Source organism: Schistocerca piceifrons, chromosome X (genome assembly GCF_021461385.2).
Source record: "Schistocerca piceifrons isolate TAMUIC-IGC-003096 chromosome X, iqSchPice1.1, whole genome shotgun sequence".
In the NCBI taxonomy this organism is placed as follows: Eukaryota; Metazoa; Arthropoda; class Insecta; order Orthoptera; family Acrididae; genus Schistocerca; species Schistocerca piceifrons.
Window position 1 is genome coordinate 682,721,456 of NC_060149.1, and position 24,028 is coordinate 682,745,483.

The following is a 24,028-nucleotide window of genomic DNA, read 5'->3' on the forward strand; positions in this document are numbered from 1 at the left end:
GATAGTTGCACAGGTCATATCAATACTCAAGAAAGTTAGTAGGAGTAATCCACTAAATTATAGGCCCATATCATTAACGTCGATATTCTGCAAAGATTTAGAAAACATTGTTCTTCTGAAACACAACCACCTCTTTACACATGCAAATTTTTGAATGTTATTGACAAGGGATTTCAAATTTATTCAGTATTTCTATATTTCCAGAAGGCTTTTGACACTGTACCACACAAGTGAATTGTACTGAAACTACGTACTTATGGAATATTGTCTCAGTTACATGACGGGATCCGTGATTTACTGCCAGGGAGGTCACAGTTCATAGTAATGGATGGAAAGTCGTCAAGTAAAACAGAAGTTGTTTCTGGCGTTCCCCAAGGTAGTGTTACAGGCCCTCTGCTGTTCCTTATGTATATACATGATTTAGGAGACAATCCGCTCAGCCATCTTAGGTTGATTGCAGATCGTGCTGTCGTTTATGATCTAGTAAAATTGTCAGAAGATCAAAACAAATTACAAAACTATTTAGAAAAGATATCTGTATATTGCCAAAATTGGCAACTAACGCTAAATAATGAAAAGTATGGGGTCATCCAAATATGAGTGCTAAAAGGAATCCATTAAACTTTGTTAACACGATAAATCAGTCAAATCTAATGGCTGGAAATTCAACTAAATACCTAGGAATTAAAATTATGAACAACTTTAATTGGAAAGAACACATAGAAAATGTTGTGGGGAAGGCAAACCAAATACTACATTTTATTAGCAGAACACATCGAAAGTGTAACAGACTGTTAAAGAAATTGCCTACTCTACACTTGTCTTTCATCTTTTGGAGTACTGCTGAGCAGTCTGGGATGCTTACCTGGTAGGATTAATGGAGTCAGCCCCAAATCTAAGATAGTCTGAGCCGGGGCAAAAATGTCTTTGAGCATTTGACTTAGGAAGTAAAAAATTTAAAAAAAATCGTTTTTGAAAATTATGTTCATTTTGTAGTGCACATCTCTCTCAAGAGTCTGATATGTAAAACATACATGTTCCAGAAAATGTAAAACTAGTTGTTTGGTCTTAAGTGTGGCAAAGTGAGGTGCCAGGCATATTCACACATCACTCTTCTATCACACGTCACTGTATTTCAGTCTGTGGGATTAAATAGTCAATATTTTGTAATGGAAGCTGTCAGACTTATATTCAGGGACAGTGGGAATTAAAATGTCCTGTGGTGCCTATCCTATTCCCAGTCAGCCGGTTTGACATCATAAAACCTTTTAAAAAAAAATAAATAAAAAAAAACAACAATTAATACTGGTTGGTATTATATACGACCGGGAGAATAAGAACTCTTCAGAAAATTTGCACTCTTTATTGCTTTATAGCTAATAACTTTCTCTTTGTGTAACAGAAAAATAAATATAGGAAACATAAAACCAGTAAAGGCAAGAGACAAGTATGACATATATATTTCTTCAGTCCTTAGGTCCCAGCATTTTTCCCTCTCTAATGTAGCTAAGGCTTTACACACTGTCCTTTACTTTCTGTGCAAGAATCTATATGCCAGACTGTTTTGGCATAAATGGCCTTTCTATCTACCTCATTTACATAAATAACACAACAGAATGTATTTCTCGAAGTACCAATACCTAATGTCTATAACGCTTGTTACAGGAAAAAGGTTTATTTTAGGATAATTGTATAACATTTCAATTACATGCTCCAGCTTCTCAAGCATGAGATCGAAAAGTAGTGGTACGGAATTTTTATTTAAATATGGAATCATCATAATCTTCCATATAATTTTTGTAATGTCCCCATTTCTTCTCCTTCCTCGATCTAACAAACAACCTTGTCATCACTAATTCTGTAACATTCCCTGATTAACTTCACTAAGCCTGCCAGAATCCCCAGTTCAGGTAACTGACAAAAATAACTTTTGTTGATGTTGTTTTGCAAATGTCAAACATATCTTATTGATTTTTATAACATGTTGGATCCCTAAAGTGAATAGTAACACATCAGACTATATATTGTACATTTACAACTTATTTCTACAATTAAAAGTATGAATTACATGGTTTCGTGCATAGAATACCACAAGATTGAATAAAAGCAGTTTTGCAGTAGGTAAGCTGTCACAGACTTAAATTTTTTCTTCGAGATGAGGTTTTATTTGTCTTGGATATTTGTGACTTAGTTTTTTCTGTTGCATGGTATAAACCTTTTTTTGGAAAAAAAATTGTGTTGCAATGGTTAATATGTATATTACTGTGCTATCTGGTACTGTAATCATGGTCAATTATGTTTTGCATAAAAGTGTTTTCTTTTCTCATTACACTTTTTTGACTTGCAATACTACTTTAAATATATAAATGCAGGAAATGGGTAAAATTTTTAGATCTTCAAAGTTAGTTTTGCATGATTCTCTGCTGCTTGCTTGTTTAATTATTCCTATAATTGGCTTCTGTTTCCCAAAAACTGTCTTGGTTTGATTCACATTCTCCAGAAAATGATACTGCAGTTCACCGATGAATGTACATGGGCAAAGTATATAGGCCAAACTAATTCTACACTGGTGTTATTGCAAAACAATCTTACTACATAGCTAATTTTTGCTAGTTTTGCATTTAGGGATGTACTATGAGAGCTCCCGTAAGATTTTCTTGAATATGAATCGAAGGAAATTTAGTTTCAGTTACAGCATCAATGTTTTGATTATCCTGACATATTATTTGTTGTGCTGCATAAAAGAAATATAAGTGAAATAAGTAACTAGACTAATAATGAATGTTTACATGTTTCAATTATATTTGCTGAAAATACTCTGACAGCACTTTGTGTATTACTCACTTTCCAAAAACTGTATGCTAAAAACCAGCATTATTACACATGGATGTATGTAGCTTCAAAACGTCTTTGATTTATGTGTTAACAAATGTTTCCCTTTTTGAAAATTAATTAATGATGGGGGGTATTCTGAAAAACTTCAATTTTTTGTAAAATTCAATTTTAAACTTCCCAAGAAGGATAACTACATATTAACTTTCATGTGAGAAACATTTTTTACATGTCATCAGTTTGATGAAAGTACCTCAAAACCTAATTACCGAATTGCCTTGTGGGGTGTGTTTAACTTGTTAAAAGTGAAACCGTGAAGAATTGCATCATTTTTCACCCTCAGCATACCTGCCAAGTTTCATCAAGATCATTTAGTGGCACTTGAGAACGTTCCCTTGTTAGTTAACATGTATTTATGTCTGTTCCTTACTATAACAGGCCACAGGCATGCACAGATGCCTTACTGCAATGATGAAGGCCTATAACAGAAACTGCAAGTTGACTGAAGGTCTGCAAAACTAGCTCTTAATTTCCAATGGAATGTGTGTACTGACATGCAACTTCTGTATTTACAGATACATCTGGCTTCTGTTGCACATTGCAGTGTATAGACAATCTTTGAAAACAACTGGGAACAGTATAAACAATCTTTCAAAACAACTGGGAACACTAAGTTTTTATTGATTGTCCAAATGGATTGAGTTGTAACATCTTCTAAAGAAGTAAAAACTACTTTTCTTAAGCCATAAGCAGTTCTTAAACTTGGTTTAATATTATGATACTGTGATTAAAATACACTGACAGAAAAAAATCACAACACGAAGAAGGGGTTGTGCAGTTTGGTTGCAGGACCTCAACTAGCCTCTATCTAAGCAGCACATGGTCATCACTGCCACCTCAACACTTACCTCGCTTGACGCCACTTAAGTCAGAAATAGTGGTGGTTTGAGGTCATCGGAATGCAGGCTACAGGGCATCTGGCTCACAGCTGTCCTTGAAGTAACTGATTTGTAACAGTTCGTTGTGTCACTGTTGTGCCAACTGGTGCTCAGAGTGCTGTTACAGTGGCAGCACAATATGCCAGGACCTTCTGCTGAACACAAAGGTTTTTCCTCCTGCTAGTGCCAAGTGTCTGTCCAGAGCCTGGTCTTCTTGCAACTATACATTCTTGTGACCATGATTAACAGCAATGATCTACAGTGGTCACATTCCTGACAAATCTTGCTGCAATATCTCAGAAGGAATATACAGCTTCTCACAGACCTATTACATGGCCTTATTCAAACTCAATGTGGTGTTGACAATGGCATTTATGTTGCCTTAAATGCATTCTTGACTAACATCAACTCACTACATTCAATCTCAAAGGCACCTAACACTCTTGACCATTACAGCATGTGTTTAAAGCAAACCTGCATCATCATAGTGATACTGCTAGTGCTATTTTTATGCAGTTCCCATGAAATTTGAACAGACATCATCTTTCAGGTGTCGGAACTTGCCTACCAACTTTTGTTTATGTCACACAATTCTTTCTTTGTATTTTGAATTTTTTCCATCAGTGTACATTATATAACGAAAGTGTGAAAACTCAAATGCTGGGTAAGATAGCATGCTGCTACAGTAATATAGTGCAGTATTCAGGTTTTTTGAACAACTGAATCATTTTCTATGCATTTTTCTGATATGGTAAAATGTTGCAGCAGTAAGGTTACCATACATATATTTGCTAACACAGTTGGAAATACTTTGTTGGAACTGTGTTCCTTAGACACATTTTAAGCCCAGCTGACACCTAAATGGAGCTGACATCACATAAAAGGTAAAAATCTTTTTAAAACCATTTTCTCTCTTTCCAGAATTTCAGATCCTCTTCAAAGCAGATACATTTATCCAGCTAACTTTATACATATCTGAAGATTAGATACAATAGATGGAGATATCCTTAGTAGCCTTTTACTGTTACCACAGAGGCACCAAATAATCTGTAATAGACTGTTCGTGCTTCTTAAAAGTCTATAAGCTTCCACATGATTATAGATCAAGGAAACACACAAGGCCAACAGCTTACTCATTCTTCAGCACACTTTCAAATTTGTTGTGGATCAAGGGAAAAACCAAAGAGAACCACAATGTGTAATAGATGACTCAGGAAACAACTTACAGAAAGTAGTGGTAATAACATGAAAATCTTATTGGTTACCCCTCACCTGGACATGCTCTCTTCAAAATAGTGTCATCTGAAAACTATTCTGGGGCTCACTACACTAATTTGTGCCATTTTGTGGATTCAATTAACAGTATTAAATGTGAGAAACTTCACAATTAATGTTTATCAGTACACACACAAACACACACACACAAACACAAAAACACACACACACACACACACACACACACACACACACACACACACACACATACACACATCATTTGAAAGCCATGTCTTTTCATAGTACCATTGTCTATTAATGTACAAAGAGGGACAATTTGCAGTGCAGACATTTCACCATGTTATCTAAGGCTATTCAATGGTTCTGGGCATTCATAACAAAGAGGAAAGCAAGTGAATAGGTCTCCTGTAGGAGAAGCAGCAATTGTATTGGCTGCTTCCTCCTTCTGTGAAACACCGTGTAAAAAACAAAGAGGAAGAGTGTAAGTTGTTTTACTATCCTCTCCATAATAATGTTAGTACTGCCAATTGTGTTTTGAAATATGTAAGTGTTTGTCATTGCATGAGAGAAGCACTGACATACTTTGATGATTTTTGTAAAATTTCTGTTGTTTATGAAAGATGAGGCTAAGAGTTGCCATGAACCTGAACTCGTATTATCCCTCCTACACAAAATACCATTTTTTATATTTGACATATGTAGAAACAGGTATCCAAGCATCTTTATATTTTTAACTGGTGTAGAATATAAATGAATAACCAACAAAAAGGCTAAAAAAACAATCTCCTACACACACTGCTGCCCAGATTGTGTCATGCTTATTCATGGTTCTAGGTTTTCAGAACAGAGGATAATGGGAGTGTCCGCATCAGCTATGGCTGAAACAGTAACTGCGTCAACCTTTAATGACACAATGCTAGGCAGGGCACCAACTGAATATACCGAGAAGCAATCAGAAGGAGAGTAAGTTTATCCTCATTAATGTCTAAATATAAACACATATTGAGTTACTTTTTCTGATGTATTGGTGTTTTCAAGTTAATTACAGGTGAACAGGTGCACAGTAATTATGTTCACTTTCATAATTTTAGTTATGTAAATAGTTATCTGAGCTAAAATAAGTAGTTAAGATGTTTATTGACTTCAGTACATGTTTCTTGGAGGAACTGGTATGGAAGGTGTACCATCTACTGTAGCTGTACCAGTATTAACCTGGTTCTCATAGTCTCTCCTCAGTAGCACCCCTTTTGATCGGCACAAAGCTGAAAAGTATAAATGAGTGCAAGATGGTACTTACTCAAAGATGTACACAACACCCTTGTTTATATTGAACTAACACACTCATTTGTTCTTCACTAAGTTTGTTATTAGAAACAGTGACCAATTTGTCAATTACAGAAATTTGCTAGCTTATTGAACCACATCTGCTCTACAATTATGTTAGTGAAGTTATATTGCAGCACAAAGAACATTTCACATTTACACATGCCAAAACTTGCACTTAGCATTCTTCTGTAGTAATTCACTAGAAAAAGGTTATGCTTTGATGGTTCTTTTAAGCAAGTCTATAATGGGGAACACCATGTGCAATTGTGACTAGTTTTGATGTAAACAACATTCTTCACTCTTGCTTATCACAGCACAGGTTGAGTGAAATGTTAATTAATTTAGGTTCCAGAAATCATTCAAAAGCTATTAATTGTTAAAGTTCTTTAGTTCTTACTTGTGAGCTATCTAACTGCAAACTGACAATTTTGAGTGAAGTTTGACTACTTATAGATAGGCATAACAACAAACTGTTACTCTGAAAAACCATACAATGTTTTACAGTTTAGCTAGGAATACTTTCACTGTTTTTGATTACAACAAGAACTAATGTGATTTTGTATTAACCAAGTGAAACACTTTTTTAACCTTGTTTCACAAACTTCAGTATTACTGTATGACCTAGGTTTCAGGTTATAAACCTATTTTCCTGAAACCTATGTCATACAGTAAGAATGAAGTTTTTGAAGTAAGACTAAAAGAGTCTTTCATTTACTTTATATGATATACAGTATTTACCAAGAAACCACAGATGGATCAATTAAGAGAATGAGATTTTGCCTGATAGAAAATATTGCTTGATAGAAATGTAGAAAAATACATGTACACCATTCTCCTTATGCAATGTGAATCCACTTCTATCTATGTCTGAATGCCATATTGAAATTTAGGATAAATTACAAGAATTTATTAATCATTTAATTAATTATTTTCGTGTATAATTATCTATCAGTGGCCGTGCTGCAGTGGTAACATCAGTTCCAGTCAGATCACTGAAGTGAAATGCTGTTAGCGTTGGTTAACACTTGAACTGGTGACCATCTGTTGGCAAGTGGGGTGCACTCAGCCCGTTTGAGGTCAATTGACGAGATACTTTGTTGAGAAGCAGCATTTTTTGTCATGAATACTGACAGTGGCCAGGAGAGCAGGGTGCTGACCACATGCTCTTTCATATCTGCATTCAGTGATGCCTGTGGGCTGAGGATGACAAGCCAGTGTAGAAGGAAAACTATTTAGTGTAGAGGTATCCAGTTTTATAAGTATGATGTTCAGGCTCTGTGCTGCAAGATTTGCATTGTTTGCAGTGCTAGTGTAATGACTTGTTGTTAGGTGTTGGTACTGGTATGGTGAAGCAGGATTGAAACACAACCATCAGTTTGCACTACAGTGGCAGTCAGTCAACATGAGCTTGGACTAGGTGAGCAAGGCTTCATTCATAAAGCTGTTTTATCAAAATAAGCAGCATATTCTTCATGAATATTGACTCATTAAAGGAATATGGTCAGGTCCTCTTTCATGAAGAATGTTATTAGGAAGTTCGTATTAACTGGTGTTTTGGAAATTGCTCCTGGGAGAGGCTGATGGACAATTGTGGTCCAGATTGTTGAAGAAGTTACTGTTATGTGGCTGAGAATTGTGGATGCAATGTGCAATCTTCAATCTGTACACAGGCTGTGTCACAACAGCTGAACCGGGCGAGGTGGCGCAGTGGTTAGCACACTGGACTCGCATTCGGGAGGACGACGGTTCAATCCCGTCTCCGGCCATCCTGATTTAGGTTTTCCGTGATTTCCCTAAATCGCTTCAGGCAAATGCCGGGATGGTTTCTTTGAAAGGGCACGGCCGATTTCCTTCCCAATCCTTCCCTCACCCGAGCTTGCGCTCCGTCTCTAATGACCTCGTTGTCGACGGGACGTTAAACACTAATATCCTCCTCCTCCTCCTCCTCCACAACAGCTGAACATTTCATGGTCCACTGTTTGAAAAGTAATATGAACAATTATGAGTTGATATCCCTAATACAGTTCCAGGCTGTATTGGTAGCAAATAGTCATAGTATTGAGCAACATTTGTAACCTGGAACATAAAAATGGTATGTAATTAACAGATGTTCCTCTCTAATGTGGAAATTAAATGTCTTTCTTTCAATGGTTTACAAATTATTCATCTTCCACAAATCCTTACAAATGTTTCCACTAAGTTTAATTGTTGTATACTCTCTAGTTTTTCGTGGGGGATCTCTCAACCAGGGAAAGTTTAATTATAAGCACCGTGTATATGACTGTACTTATCTTCATATCTGTACTCCGTAACTGTCCATGGCAAACTCAGATTTTATACAATACAATAAATGCAGTATAATACAACAGAAGGAAGGTCAAAGCAGTGTTTCTTCTGAAATGTATGCAACAGGAAATTCACAAATAATGCTGCTGTTAAGGCTTCTAGCAGAACAGTAATTATTGTAGGTGAAGTGTGTTTGCTTGCATTAACCCCTCAATACCTTACTGCAGCATACTTTACATCTATGTCACTGCCACAGTGAGTCCCTGCCACTACCAGACTGCTTCATTGCACTTTCACCATTGCTAGACGGTCATTCGCCAAATGCTTAGCTGTTCACCCAGGCACATTTTTTAGACCAACTGTGCCACTTGATGTGTAGAGCCTTACCATGGTTTTATTTCTGTCATTGTCTCTTTTGAGAATGTTAAAATATTTAGACTCTGTGCCTGTCTTGTATATTAAAATTTTGTAAAATGTTGACAAAATCATTTTATTCCTTACAACTAACGATTTCATCTTGTGAAAGAATTAACATGTGCTACCTCCATATTATCTCACTTAATCAGACACTGGCCCACTCTTCCTCTCCTTTAAGTTTGCTCACTATTTTTAGTTGTAACCATTATTACCAACACAGTGTTACCAATGGTAGCTCATTCTGTGGATAACAAATTTTTCTGAATTGAGGTAATCCTAGTTTGTTATTCACCTGCTGTATGCACAACCTCCATGATGGTGCATACTATGCCATTGTGTCCCACAGTTTGGCTTTGATGGGGTTTGTTGTTGTACTGCATCTTTCCCATGTTGTGCATATCTTTCATGGCAATTTCTGGATGACTTCCTGATTGCATGGCATACCAGCTGTTACATTTGCTGTGGTAATAGCTGTGTCCTCTCTCCAGCATACCTGTGATTTTTCGTTCTGTGGTCCATGATTGATAAGGGCCAGCATGTTTGTAAATACTCAGAGATCCTTGGGCAGACTGTCAAATTTCAAACCGGACTGAAGGAAAGCATGCACATGGGGTATTAGATTCACACATGGAACAAGTGGTTTCAATTTTCGCCTCTCCATCACAATGTAGGTTTTCCATAATTTCTATTGATCACGCAACAAAAACATTTGGTTGAGTCTTTTGATAAGACCACATCCAGCCTCTCCGTCCTTGTCATTCATCCACCATAAGCTAGAGTCCTGTACCTAGTGATTTCACTCTCAACTAAACATTAGACACTAACCTCTATTTCATTCCTTTCTTCCTTTCAAACAAATCTGCTGCCCTCTGATCTTGATCTGCTTTGTATGATACAGAGACAAGCAGGCAGAAGTAAGCAGTGCCCAGCAGCCTTCAGTCACTCTTAGCATCCTGCGGAGATCTGAGGAAGAGTTGCTACAATGGCCTCTCCCGACACCACAGGATGTTGAGTACTACATTGGTCTTCCATTATATGCTAGTAGTAGTAGCTCACTGGGAGTTGCTACTGCAATACATACAGATGCAGATACATCAGAGGAATCCCCAACTGGAAGAGGTAAGTTGTTACTGTGAGTTTCTAAAATCATTTCCACAGTAGACAAAAACATTAGTCATCTGACATGCTATTACTGTACTAGTGTATTAAAAAACCCCAAAAAATTAATGTGCATAACTTGAAAAGAGTATTTGAAGGTTCACAGAACAAGAGAAACAATTAATCACAAAATGTATGAAACTGAACCGAGTCGACTCCAGAAACTGAACAGAGCCGACTCCATGTATTTTGAAAAACTACCCATTTAAAAAGAAGTAAAAACATGGAAACTATCTTAAACAACAACAAAAGTTCAGCAGACAAAATAGTTTCTCCCAGCTACCAATCATACTTGCGATAAATTACTTCAGAAGTACTATTGGCAATTGATTCCAGTCCTGAGATTTTGGTTTTGTGGATCTGGAAGAGAGATGTTTGCTGATGGGTGGCAGTCTGCCTTGCATTGCATCCTAGATGTGCTTTATAACAGCATTTCTTAAGGTTCTCTAATTCTGAACCCGTGGTAATTAAATTTTGAATCAGGGGGTTTGAAGTATTCCACTTTTTGCCATCCAACAGTACTTGACATTTGCACCTTTGATGTACTCAATATTTCCCTAAACACTGAATAGAGTAAGTCATATTCTCTTTCATCCATGCTATTACATGGTATACTACAATACTCTGATGTGATCAATTCCATGAGTTTGATCACATAAATAATTTAATTTCAAGTTATTATTATTTTACCAGAAGTGCTACTCAGTTCAAATTGTGATTCCTTTTGTTGGTTATGATCAAAGTGTTATGATAACCATGTTTTTATACGTTTATATGAATAATATCTGAAAACTACACTGAATACAGGGTGATTCTTACCAGCATTTAAAAGCCCCAAAAGTGCCATAGATGATGATGAGACAAGTAATTTAATATAAGGCACATGGAGCTACAAAAGTCAGGAAATACCCCAAAAAGGAATGAGAAATACTGAACATCTGACATCACCAGATGGCATACCTCATTGCACATGCAGTGGTTGGCCTAGGGCATGTAGAGATTATTGAGTGATGTAGTACTTGCACTAAAGCAAACAGTGCAAATTTCAGACATCTTCTGTGAATGTGGTCCGTTGTAAATGTTGAATTTGTAAATTTATGGTCCTTTCTGTAACCAAGTAAAAGCTGTTTTTATTTTGTGCTTCTTTCCTTTTTCCTCCTTTTTACTGTTTACAGAAATTATGTAGTAAAGAAAACGTAAATCATTTACTGGTAACAATGCAGTATGGAAGCTTATACCCATTTACTTGTGATGGAATATTGTATGTTTTAGTTGTATTGTACTTTGTATTAACGAGTGGTGACTGCAAGACCAGTAAATAAAATAATAAACCTTACTTCAATGTAAACACATAATTGTTTAATGGAATGAAAAAATACTGCTTGCCAGACACAAGACTCAAACTCTGAGCCCCGTGCGCTGAAGTCATGCACGGGAGCCCAGAACCACACTGACGGGAATACTTGAGTAGGGTTGAGATGAGCAGGTGCAACAAACTGATAGGTTCAACTGGTGCATCTACAATAAAGTACTCCAGGTGGTGACATCACCTGTTCAACATTTGCCACCCACTTTTGGGATATTTGGTGACATTTGCAATCCCATGTGTCTTAAATTAATTGACTCAGCATCATTTACATCACTTTGGAAATTTTTAAATGGTGATGAGAAACACCTTGTATATTACATTAATTACCCAGTGAGGAAGAAGCATTAGACAGTAGAGAATAATATCACTGTGAAAGAGATGAAGAAGGTTATAATGATACTTGCAGTTATTTTATTAGCACAGATAATATATGTAAGGCTCAAAAATTAAATTTAAAGAAATAAGCAAGATTACAAAACAAAAATTAAATGAAAATACCACCTCACCCAAGGCATATTGCTGAAATACTGGCTGCAGATTGTTACTTATTTATCCTGGTTATGAAGAAAGGCAGTCACAGAAATTTAACTGAACTATGAAATTCTTGTGGGTCACATACTGTAAGCTCAAATAAAGTGTCATCACAGTTTGTTAAACACAAATAAACTTTCTGTAACAATAGGTTTCAATTGTCTGTTAGTCCATGAAATCAAACAATAATACTTGGTGATAATTAATATAAGCCTTAGTTCCTGATAGAAATGAAAGTGCAAAAGTTTCTGTTTGAATATGATATAAATCCAAGCACTACTTCTTTATGATGCATGTGTATTGAAATTAGACATGAAGCAAAGTTCCACCTATGACTAGAGGGGCTGGAAACCAATCGCTCAGCTGTCAAAGCACTATACAACACAGTTGTAAATTTGTCCACATAAACGTCAGTGGTGGTCATAGTTCACTTGCTTAGGAAAAGTTGGATTATAGCAACTGAGAGCAATCTAGCCACTGGTTGATCTTATGTTTGCCATTTACAGAAGTTTATTTGACCAACCTATTGTACTGGTGGCTGCAGGCTCCCTTGCTGGATGTAGGCAATGTCACACAAATTGACATGTTCATATCTTCCATTTGCATGTCTGGCAAGGTCCCTAAATCATGTACAGTAGTTTTGATGGTGTGTATGTATTACAAGCATTTCTTGCTTCTGTTTTGAGCCTTGCACTTTAGCCAGTAATAATCAAGAATACAAAGAAGAAACACTAAAAAATTGGGTATTTTGCATCCATTTTTAGATCTATATAGATGAATACTCTCTAGGTTATTTTTGTCTCAAGACAGGAAAAATTAAAATATTTCCAAGGAAGGTGTAGGCATATGCATTTTAATCTCTGAATGGCAGTTAGTAAATTTTTCTAATCTTTTGGTGAATGTAATGATGAAAACCTGGAAGTGGAAGAAATGTATAACTGAGTTGCTCAAACAACAAGTTTAGGAAGCATTGTCATTCACATAATTACGAATGTTTGAAAGAAACAGACAAAAATCATAACATATTCTTCATATTTATGACATAATTTTCTGTGGTAAACGATCATTTATAAGGGTAGTATTATTGCATAAAAGCAAGTAGTGAGTAAAGTAGAGCATCAATTATCCAAAACAATTTGGGGCTGGGGTGTTCAGATAACCGATTTTTTGCATAACTAATCATTTTTTAGAAAAGAAAGTACTATTATCATTGGAGGAATATGAAATGAAGAAGCAGATTTGTATATTAAATACAAAAGTGCATGTTTTTTGTATGTATTACAAATACTGTACCTAGCTTACATAAATTACTCATTTTCTATTAAACCATCCCTACCATCTATGAAAAGGAGTTCTAAATTAACATTTTCTCCAGACCTGAAACATGCTTTTATTGTCCTAAATCTCATGCACATCTTAAATACAACAGCTGCACGACATCACACTCTTCAAGTTTGCAAGGCAGTGAAAAACTTCCTCACTGTGTGGTTCTTTTATGGTACAGTCATCACTAGCCTCTATCTTGTCACTGCAAGTATCTTGGTCATTGATGACGTTGCCAATGACCTCATCATCTGTCAGTAATCGATAACCAGGAGCATTGGTATCCCATTTGAACCAGTCTTGAATGTTTTTCTGTTCATAATCTCCAAATCTTGAAGATCCTTTAACCAGCCCATGCTGTTGCAATACAGATGTCTGGTTGGTGGTTCTACAGTTCCAGTGAGGGGCTCATCTGATGGAAGGAGTTTGTTCCAACATTTTGCTAGAGTAGTGTCCTCAACAGCAGTCTGAATGTCTACTGCTGTGTGCACAGTGTCCTACAGGTTAATGCCAGAGGACTGGAGTAATGTTCTGAGGCAAGAAAATAACTTTAGACTTTCCATTTTGTCTTTGCATTGAACAGTTTGAGGGATGACTTGGGGACAACAAAACAATTTCAGAATTACCAATTGCATGCCGTTGCTTTTACACTTCAGAAATAAATACAGGGTGGTATTATTCTGTAAAAATGCTTGCATCTGTCCTTGCATTCTTTTGATTCTTGTAGGTGACCAACTATTTTTTACTCCCATAAAACAGTGTCAAGTCTTGGATTTCCCTATGAACAGAAAGGGTAGCTTATGTGTTCTGGTAACATTTCTGCACACCATAGAAATGATGCCAGGTTTTCTTGCCTTATAACCAGGGACTGACACTTATTTCTAGGAAACTAGTGATTCTGTTGGCATTTTCTTCCAATACAAAGAAATTTCATCTATGTTGTAGATATTTTTTTGCTATAGCACTTGGTGATAAATTTATTTAGTCTCTTTGATACAATCTGCTGCTTCAGTGTCAGCAAACAGTTCTTCACCTTGAGTGTCCAATTCCCCAATTCAATGCCTAGATATAAAGTGCGTAATCCATCCAGGAGAATAATGGGTAGCTTTGAGAATTGAAATAGTGAAGGCAGCAGAGGATGAAGTAGGTAAAAAGATGATGACTAGTAGAAATCCTTGGGTAACACAAGAGATATTGAATTTAACTGATGAAAGGAGAAAATATTAAGATGCTGTGAATGAAGGAGGTGAAAAGGAATACAAACATCTCAAAAATGAGATCAACAGGAAGTGCAAAATGGCTAACAGGAATGGCTGGAGGACAAATGTGAGGATGTAGAGGCATATATCACTGGGAGTAATATAGATGCTGCCTACAGGAAAATTAAAGAGACCTTTGGAGAAAAGAGAACCACCTGTATGAATATCAAGTGCTCAGATTGAAAACCAGTTCTATGCAAAGAAGGGAAAGCAGGAAGTTTGAAGGATTATATAGAGAGTCTATACAAGTGCCATGCACTTGAGGGCAATATTATGTCAATGGAAGAGGACGTTGACGAAGATGAGATGGGCAGTATGTTACTGCATAAAAAATCTGACAGAGCACTGAAAGTCCTAAGTTGAAACAAGTTCCTGGGAGTAGACAACATTCCATTAGAACTACTGATAACATTGGGAGAGCCAGCCATGCACGAAACTCTTCCATCTGGTGAGCAAGATGTATGAGACAGGAAAAATACCCTCAGACTTTAAGAAGAATGTAATAACTCCAATTCCTAAGAAAGAAGGTGCTGACTGGTGTGAAAATTAGTGAACTGTTGTGACTCGCCAATCTTTCAAAGTTCCGCTGTGCAGTTACATGCATCCTCTATGTGTGGCACAGTCTGCCAGCCATGCAGCAGCAGCGCCACCTAAGCGGCCAGCCAGCCAGCGACCGCGAGACTTGGACTCAGTTATGATTTAACTGTTAAAAGTGACATACATCTTACTCTGTTTACTTGATCTGTGACTTTCATGATTTGCATTGTCCTTGAAATATATTTGTTCAACTTGAAGTTATAACATGAACTATCAGTTTAACGAGGCACAGTATCAAAATAATAACTCGATTTCTTTATAAACAAATGCAAAAACTAGTATAAGCTGACATAAGGGAAGATCAGCTTGGATTCCAAAGAAATGTAGGAAGACTTGAGGCAATAGTGACTCTATGACCTATCTTATTTACATTATTTGTAGACTTTGAGGAAGCTTTTGACAATGTTGATTGGAATACTCTCTTTCAAATTCTGAAGGTGACAGGGATAAAATACAGGAAGCAAAAAGCAGTACAAGATTTGAGCGGCACAAATGGGAAGCAGTGGTTGAGAAGCAGGGGAGACAGTGTTGTACACTATCCCTGATGTCATTCAATCTGTGTACTGAGCAAGTAGTAAAACAAACAAAAGAAAAATTTGGAATAGGAATTAAAATCCAGGAAGCAGAAATAAAACCCTTGAGGTTTGATGAAGACATTGTAATTCTATCAGAGACAGAAAAGGAGTTAGTAGAGAAGTTGAACAGAATGGATAGTGTCTTGAAAGGAGGATGTAAGATGAACACCAACAAAAACAAAATGAGGATAATAGAATGTAGTAGAATTAAATCCGGTGATGCTGAGGTAATTAGACTGGGAAGTGAGACACTTAAAGATGTAGATGAGTTTTGCTATTTGGGCAATAAAATAACTGATGATGTTTGAAATAGAGAGGATATAAAATGTCGGCTGGTGATGGCAAGGAAAGCATTTCTGAAGAAGAGATATTTGTTAACATCAAGTATAGATTTAAGTTTCAGGAATTCTTTTCTGAAAGTATTTGTACAGAGTGTAGCCATGTATGGAAGTGAAACATGGGCACAAAGGAAATAGCAGCTTTTGAAATGTGGTGCTACAGAAAAATGCTTATGTTTAGATAGGTACATCATGTAACTAATGAGGATGTACCGAACAGAAGTGGGGAGAAGAGCAATTTGTGGTACAATGTGACTAGAAGAAGGGATCAGTTGTCAGTTGGTAGGGCACAAGCTGAGGCATCAAGGGATCACCAATTTAGTATTGAAGGGAAGTCAATCATAGAGGGAGAATGAGAGACGAATACACTAAGCAAGTTCAGAAGGATGTAGGTTGCAGTATTTACTCAGAGATGAAGAGGAAAGAACAGGATAGAGTAGCATGGAGAGCTGCATCCAGCCAGTCTTTGGACTGAAGACCACAACAACAAGCAACAAGCCAGCCAGTAGTCACTTTAAAGTCAGTATTATCCCCAAGTTTCTTATTCAGTGAAGCACTTTTTCATAACTCAAAGGGCCACTTATGGACTGTACCTGTGTGAACCAAGTGTACACTGCAGTGTCTATATTCTGATATTCTGCCATTTTCATCATTTTTCTGTGTAAGATTCCATCTTCACTGCCAAGTCACTTGGCAAATTTTGTAATAGCGTTACATTCTTTTTAATATCCATTCTTGTGGCATGCCATATACCCTAGCTAAGCTTGATCCACTAGCACCATTCCTCAGTTGGCCAAATATTTTAAGTTTATTGGAAATATTGAGAACAACTCATTTACATTTGTTAACTGATGTGAACAGTATAACTACAGCATATTTCAGGTGAAGGCTAAAATGCCACTCATGGATGATGATTAGAGGATTGAGTTCAGGTAAGAACTAGTGGTCACTAGCGGAAAAGTATGATGTACAAATTTAAATTTATTGACTGAAACCCTTTCATATAATCACTGTTTCAGTTGATTCACATCAGGTTATCAATATCCTACTCTATAATATGTCATATTTATCAAGAGTATCTTGTAAATACCTTTTCAAGGAATTTTTCATATTAACTGTTTCACAATATGTCTATTAGCCCATGAACTTCATCATTTGAGGTGAGTATGATGTTCATAGCTGTTATACTAGAAGAAAAAAATTCCTTTGCTACTCTTCAATTGACACTGTGCAAAGCTCATTCCATAAGGAAGATATAAAAATAATTTTATTTGTTAATTTATGTACTAATGTCATGACTGATTTGCCATGGAACAGAATTTTAAGGGACCTATTTGAGACCTACAAACTTATGCAGATATCTTACTGTCAAGCTAATCTGTAGACTAGCTTAAACCCAATCTTTCCGCTTTTCTGTAGAAAAGGAGAAAGATTGTGTTTAACATCCTGTTGACATCACAGTTATTAGAGACAGAGCACAAGCTTGGCCTGCATTCAGGATGGGAAGGAAATCGGCTGTGCCATTTCAAAGGAATCATCCCAGCATTTGTCTGGAGCAATTTATGGAAATAATGGAAAATCTAAATCTGGACAGTCGGACATTGGTTTTAACCATCATCCTCCTGAATGGGAGTCCAGTGTGCTATGTAGTGCGCCACCTTGCTCAGTAATATATAGAAAAGTAGTAACGTACACACACACACTGATTAAACACTGCAGAGTCAAAGAAACTGGTACATCTGCCTAATATCATGTAGGGCACCAGCGAGAATGCACAAGTGCCATAACACAATGTGGCCTGGACTCGACTAATGTCTGAAGTAGTGATGGAAGGAACTGACACCATGGATCCTGTTGGGCTGCCCATAAATCTCTAAGGGGACTAAGCTGTGGAGATCTCCTCTGGACAGCACATTGCGAGGCATCCCAGATACACTCAAGACTGTTCATGTCTGGGGAGTTTAGTGATCAGCGCAAGTGTTTGAAATCAGAAGAATGTTCCTGGAGACACTCTGTAGCAATTCTTTTTATGTGGTGTGCTGTATTGTTCTGCTGGAACTGACCAAGTCTGTAAGAATGCACAATGGTCATGAGTGGATGCAGGTGGTCAGGCAGGATGCTTATGTACATGTCACCTGTCAGAGTGATATCTAGACACATTAGGGGTGCTATATCACTCCAACTGCATATGTCCCACACGTCACACACCAGGAGGAACAGCACTGTGCCTCTCTAAGAAATTGGAAGAATTCCTCAGGTAGCCACCATACCTGCTGACAATGGTCATCTAGGGTAGTGCAGAACCACGATTCATCACTGAACATAATGTGACAGCTTTCATCAGCAGTCAAAGCTACCTGGTACAGCACCACTCCTGACACAACTGTTTGTGTTGTGGTGTTTTAGCAGTCCACACAAAGGACAGCAAATCCCTACTCAAGCTGTTGCTTTCCTCTGACCAGTGGTACAGGATGACATAGAATGTTGCAGATAGTCTATTACTTGTGGATCTTCAACTTTTTCTTATGTAGTTTATGGGTGAATGGCCAGGCATTAGTGTCCAGTGAGCACAGTATTTCAGTGAGCAACCACATTGCGATCATCAGATGCACTCATGAACTGACTGCTTAGAAGCTTGTTCATGGTCTGCTCTCAGGTGTGGATGTGCATACAGCATCTCCTGCCTCATCTCCTCCTTCATATTGCTCCATCGAAGATTTATGACCCAGTGTCTTGTGCTGATGACATCTCCCATTTCTGTTGCTCCGTATGGCCCTGAAGACAGTTTGTAATGGGATTCTACTGTACTCTTCTGTGTAACCTAGCCCTGATTTTCCCCACATATACCAATGCCCATTGTTTCCCCAAAATTTCCTATCAAAATTTAATCTATTCATGTGATATCTATTCCTGTCTTTATCTTGTTGCTTGTATGGTTCAAAGTTTATCCTTCTCTCATAATTCTTTTGTGATAATTAGCCTGATTTCTTCTATTTTTTCCCACACCAAAGTGGCTAGATCTCAGTAGGAGGATCCCTAATGTACCTCATCATTACCCCTATTTTCATATCTACTGTAGTTAAATGGTTTGGCGTTTCCTTCCAATGATCTGTTTAAATTTTCTTGTATTCTTTCCCATTAATATTTCTGTCATTCGACTGTGGATCACTTTTCTGACGTCTTCCCTCATAATTATACAGATAACTTCTTCCCCGTTTCCTTCTGTAATTCTCCACTCTTGCGCTGAGTCACACTATGGAAATTCTGATTAAAACTATATACATAATTTCTCTCTAATCCCCTGTCCAGTTTATCTGCATATTTCAGAAATCAAAATAGAATCATCTGCCCCATAAACTAAACCCAGTTGCACTTTCCTTGGTAATCTCCTCTTTCATACACCTTTTTGTGTAAGCTCATCAAATGATTGATCTAGGATTATTAATTTTCTCAGGTGCTTCTCTCAAAAATCTTTCATGTTGCCATTCACTTCTCACTAATTGGTCCATTTATGAATTAACTTTTGATACTAGCTTGTTCAGTTTCTGACAATTTATTCTGAAAGCTGTTTTCAAGAGCACAATATGTCATTTCTGCATGAATATATTGGTTAGTCCAAGAGAGTGCTTCCTCATCCAAAGACTCTTTTACAAAATTTATCTTAAGCAAATCAGTCAAACAACTATCAAAATTATGACAAAAATGTTGTTAAAATGAACTGGGTTAAGGTTATTATTTCCTCTAAAACTTTTAATTGTCACATTGGTGCTCATCCCACTACTGTTACTTCTAGTTACAAAATTTTCCTCCAATTCAGATAGTTTTCTAAGAATATTAACTACTTTACAATTACATGGAATTACACTGCAACTTTCTCTAGTGCAATAACTTTATCATTAACTACCTACTTTTCAAGTTATTAATTTTGCATTCAAGATTATTGTCATTTTCATCCATTTCTGATCTTAATACCTGGCCTTCTTGTTTCATCACATTGTGCATTATTTCAAAAGTTTTCCAATTTTCTCAACTTTATCAGGACAATTTTGTTTTAAATTCAGTCACTTCACATATAACAGAATCAATCTGTACATTGATTCATTTGTCCCCTGAGTGTGCAACTAATTTATATTTATTAATATTCCCTATTGTTTCAGGCACTTGAATGCCAGTCTCCAAATTTCATTCTACAACTCCTTTAACTTGTCATTTTTAGCAGTGATTTTACCACCCCTATCACTTTTTTATTGTTTTAATCCTACCAACCAAATCTTCATTTAGTTTGCTTCTTAATGCCTCAATTCTACCCCCCCCCCCCCCCTCCCAAATTTTTATTCAGTTCCCTGCTGCATTTTTCTAGTTTTTCTTCAAAAAGCTTGGTTAGTAACAAACTATACTAATAATTTCCCCTGATAATCCTCTGTGACTGAAACTTCGGAATGGACAGCAAGCACTACTAACATTCCTGCCTACTGTTCCTTTGTCTTGACTCTGATTTTGTTCCAACCTTGTCAATAAAAACAATTTCTATCTCGTAAGGCTATTCGTAAGTTTCATACTGTCATTGAAAACTGGTTTTTTAATAACTGTGTAGATAATGGGGAGCAGTTGTTGTAATTACAATGATGTGATCACTCGCATTCCCAGCACTTAATATGAGTACTTTTATTCTTGCAACATATACACAATGCGTTTAGCATAGAGCATGTACTACAGAAAACTGATCTGACAAAGATACAGTTGTTCTTGTTGTGGTAGGGCAGCGATGTTATTGGGGGATAGAGTGCTTCTAAATCCCCCCAGAGGACCCACCCCCCCCCCCCTCAAATCACAAAAGTGCAGCACGGTGACTAGCGTACATCATAATGTGTTGTCCTGCTGGCGATGGGTAATGCCAACATATTGTAGTCTGCCAGGTATCTGGGTGCCCGTAAAGTGTGGCTGGCCTGTGATGTCAAGCAGTGGTACCATTGGCACAGTGGTGATGCCCATTGAGGTGTTGGTGGCTGGTAGTGCGCCATCCAGTATTATAAAATTCTCTGGGGCCGACATGAGCAGGTAGCCCTCCAAAGAAAGAGTAGATTTCAGACCTGCTGTGTCAGTCGTAGGTGGAAGGGGCATGCAGTGCTCTAATGACCTCAAGACCATGCTATAGCCTGACTATCTATTGTTTAATTTGCACCTGAGCATGACATGTGTACATGATTGGAGGTCCTTGTGCTCAAAGATGGTTGGTTTGTTGTGGTGGGATGGCGATGGGATGTGGATGTGGTGGATGTGGTTCCTGACATGTTTTACTAGGTTGACATCCACAGGGTCGGTGGTTTGTGGTACAAACTCTTTTGGGAGGGTGATCGGTTCCCCATAGAGCACCTCTGCAAGCGGGGCACCTAGATCATCTTTGTAGGCAGCTCGTATGCCCAGCAGCACCCAGGGGAGAGCCTCCGTCCATTCCTGGTTGTGGTGTATGAGTTATGTGTTGAGGGTGCAGTGCCACTGTTCCACAAGTTTGTTGGATTGGGGATGGGAGGCCGTTGTGTGGAACTGGTGGCACCCACAGAGGTGACAGAGCTCAGAGAACAGGGTCAACTAAAACTGCTGGCCCTGGTCAGTTGTCAGGGACTCTGGGAGCCAAAGTGTGCAGTCCATAATGTGATGAAAGTTCGGGTGACGGTGTCAACTAAGGTATCAGTCAGAGTGTGGCCTCCACCCATCAAGTTGTCCTGTCTATGGAACATGTACTTGTATCTGTCTGAATGTGGGAGGGGCCCCACCGGGTCTATGTGGACATGTTGCAAACAGTCCTTCGGGCTGGAGAATTTCCCGAAGGGTGGCTGGGCATGACGTTCTGTCTTGGCCCATTGGCATTGGTTGCAGGCTCTCGTCCATGCAGTGCTGTCCCAGTTAATGTTAATCCAAAAGAAACTATCTGTTATCAGTTTTAGTGTCGGGCGTACTCCGGGGTGAGACAAGTTGTAGAGGTGGTCAAAAACTGTCTTCTAGAAGTTCTGTGGGATGACAGGTCATTGCCTACCATGGGATACGTTGCTTCAAACTAGTTTTGTTGTGCCTGCAATGGTGCACTTCCTGAGCTGGAGGCCTGTTGTGTGTCCAGATAGTAGGTTTTGAAAGTTGGTGTCAGTTGCTTGTGACTCCAATAGTTGGTCAAAGTAATGGTGTGTCGATGTGGCAGCGAGTCATGAGACAAAGTCAGCCACCGTGTTGTCAGCTCCCTCATACATAGTGTAAGTCTGTAGTATATTGGTATATTCTGAAATCAAGTTCAGGCGGCAGAATTGTCAAGAGGAGGTATTGAGTGGCAGGTATTTAACAGCGTCTGTGTGGTTAGTAAGCTGCCAGCCCTCGATGTCGTGTGGGAAGTATCAAATCACTTTGTATATCGCCAAAAGCTCACAGTCAAAAGTTGACCACATCTTCTGGGAGTCAGTAAGTTTCCACGAGAAAAGCCATAGGGGTTGGGTTGCACTGGGGACTTTCTGTTGTAGCACTGCCCAAATCACTCAGTCGTTGGTGTCGGCTATCATAACCATATGAGTGTCCACGGATGAAAGTGCCAGGGCAGTGATCTGAGCAAGCTCTGTTTTGATGTTCTCGAAAGTTCCTTGCAAATCAGGAAGACAAGTGAGCTTATGTTTGCCTGATGTGTTCTTGCCACGGAGTGACTGTGTGAGCAGGACGAGTGTCTCTGCGACATGGGGGAGGTGTTGTATTAAAAATTAATTACCCCTAAGAAAAGGCGCAACTTGTGATAGTCCATTCTTGGTGGTAGGTCCGTACTTGGTCTATCTCTTCTGGGGTGGGGTGGATGCTCGAAGTGTTGTCGAGCTGGCCTATGAATGTAACACATTTTTGCCAGATTTGGCATTTGTCCTCATTGACAACAACACCCTGTTCTGCTAGTTTGTTGAATACCACTTGCAGGTGTTTCTCATGACCTCGAGTTGTTTCTAAGAATATATGTACATCATCCAAGTAACAATAGCAAAAGAGCATGGTAAAAAAACAACTCGTCAATGAACCACTGGCCAGTCTGGCCTGCGTTTTTTAGTCTGAAGTGCATAAAGAGGAACAAATAGGCCAAAGGGTGTAATTATTGCAGTCTTTGTGATGTCCTTCATGGCCATTGGGATCTGCCAACTATCTCTTTTAGAGTCGATCATGCTAAATATGGTTGCACTAGCCAGTTGCCGGAGGAAGTCCTGAATATTGGACATGGGCTAATTATCAATGATGGTGTGCATGTTCAAATGTCTGTAGTCTCTGCACATGCACCACATTTTATCTTTTTCCATTTTCATTGTAGTCAGTGAGGCGCATGCACTGACAGTTCCTAGATCGTGGCCTCGGCCACCTTTAGTTTATGAGGGACAAGGTGGTGGGGCTGGTGTCGGACCAGTGGACCTAGGGTTGTATTAATTCTCAGATATGGAGTTGTTGTTCAGGTGAATGCGATGGGCATATCAGTATGAGCATCTTCACTGTCTCATATCTGCCAGTGGTTGGTGCATGCAGTAGGACATCACCGATAAGACTGGTGTTGGTAGGGAGGTGGTTCAATAGCACCAAAAACTTGTCACAGTCGTCTGTGATCCCAGCCAACTGCATCATGCACTCACAGAGTGTGAACCATTCTTGCAGGGAATCAACTTGTAGCGGTGGCAGATGTAAATCAGTGTGTGGTCGGCGGTAATCTGCCTGGTGGCGAGTGACCAGGACCTGTATGAGGTTGTAATCATGTGAAGTACATGGTGAAGATTCATGAAGACCTTTTGGTGGCACTGATAAAGGCGGCGGCTGGAGCTGCAGCGTGGTAGTTGCGGTT

General features: G+C 38.3%; 1 protein-coding gene and 1 non-coding gene across 2 annotated transcripts in view; both read left to right on the forward strand.

Annotated features, from left to right (window-relative positions):
* LOC124722606 overlaps positions 1-24,028 on the forward strand; it is a 140,634-nt gene that overhangs the window by 20,569 nt on the left and 96,037 nt on the right. Inside the window, exon 13 of the mRNA XM_047247746.1 lies at positions 9,934-10,154. Within this exon, the coding sequence (XP_047103702.1) occupies positions 9,934-10,154 (221 nt within the window). The remainder of the gene's footprint in view (positions 1-9,933; positions 10,155-24,028) is intronic.
* Positions 8,026-8,098, forward strand: Trnaa-cgc. The gene has a single exon. It is a non-coding gene; the product is annotated as a tRNA-Ala (tRNA).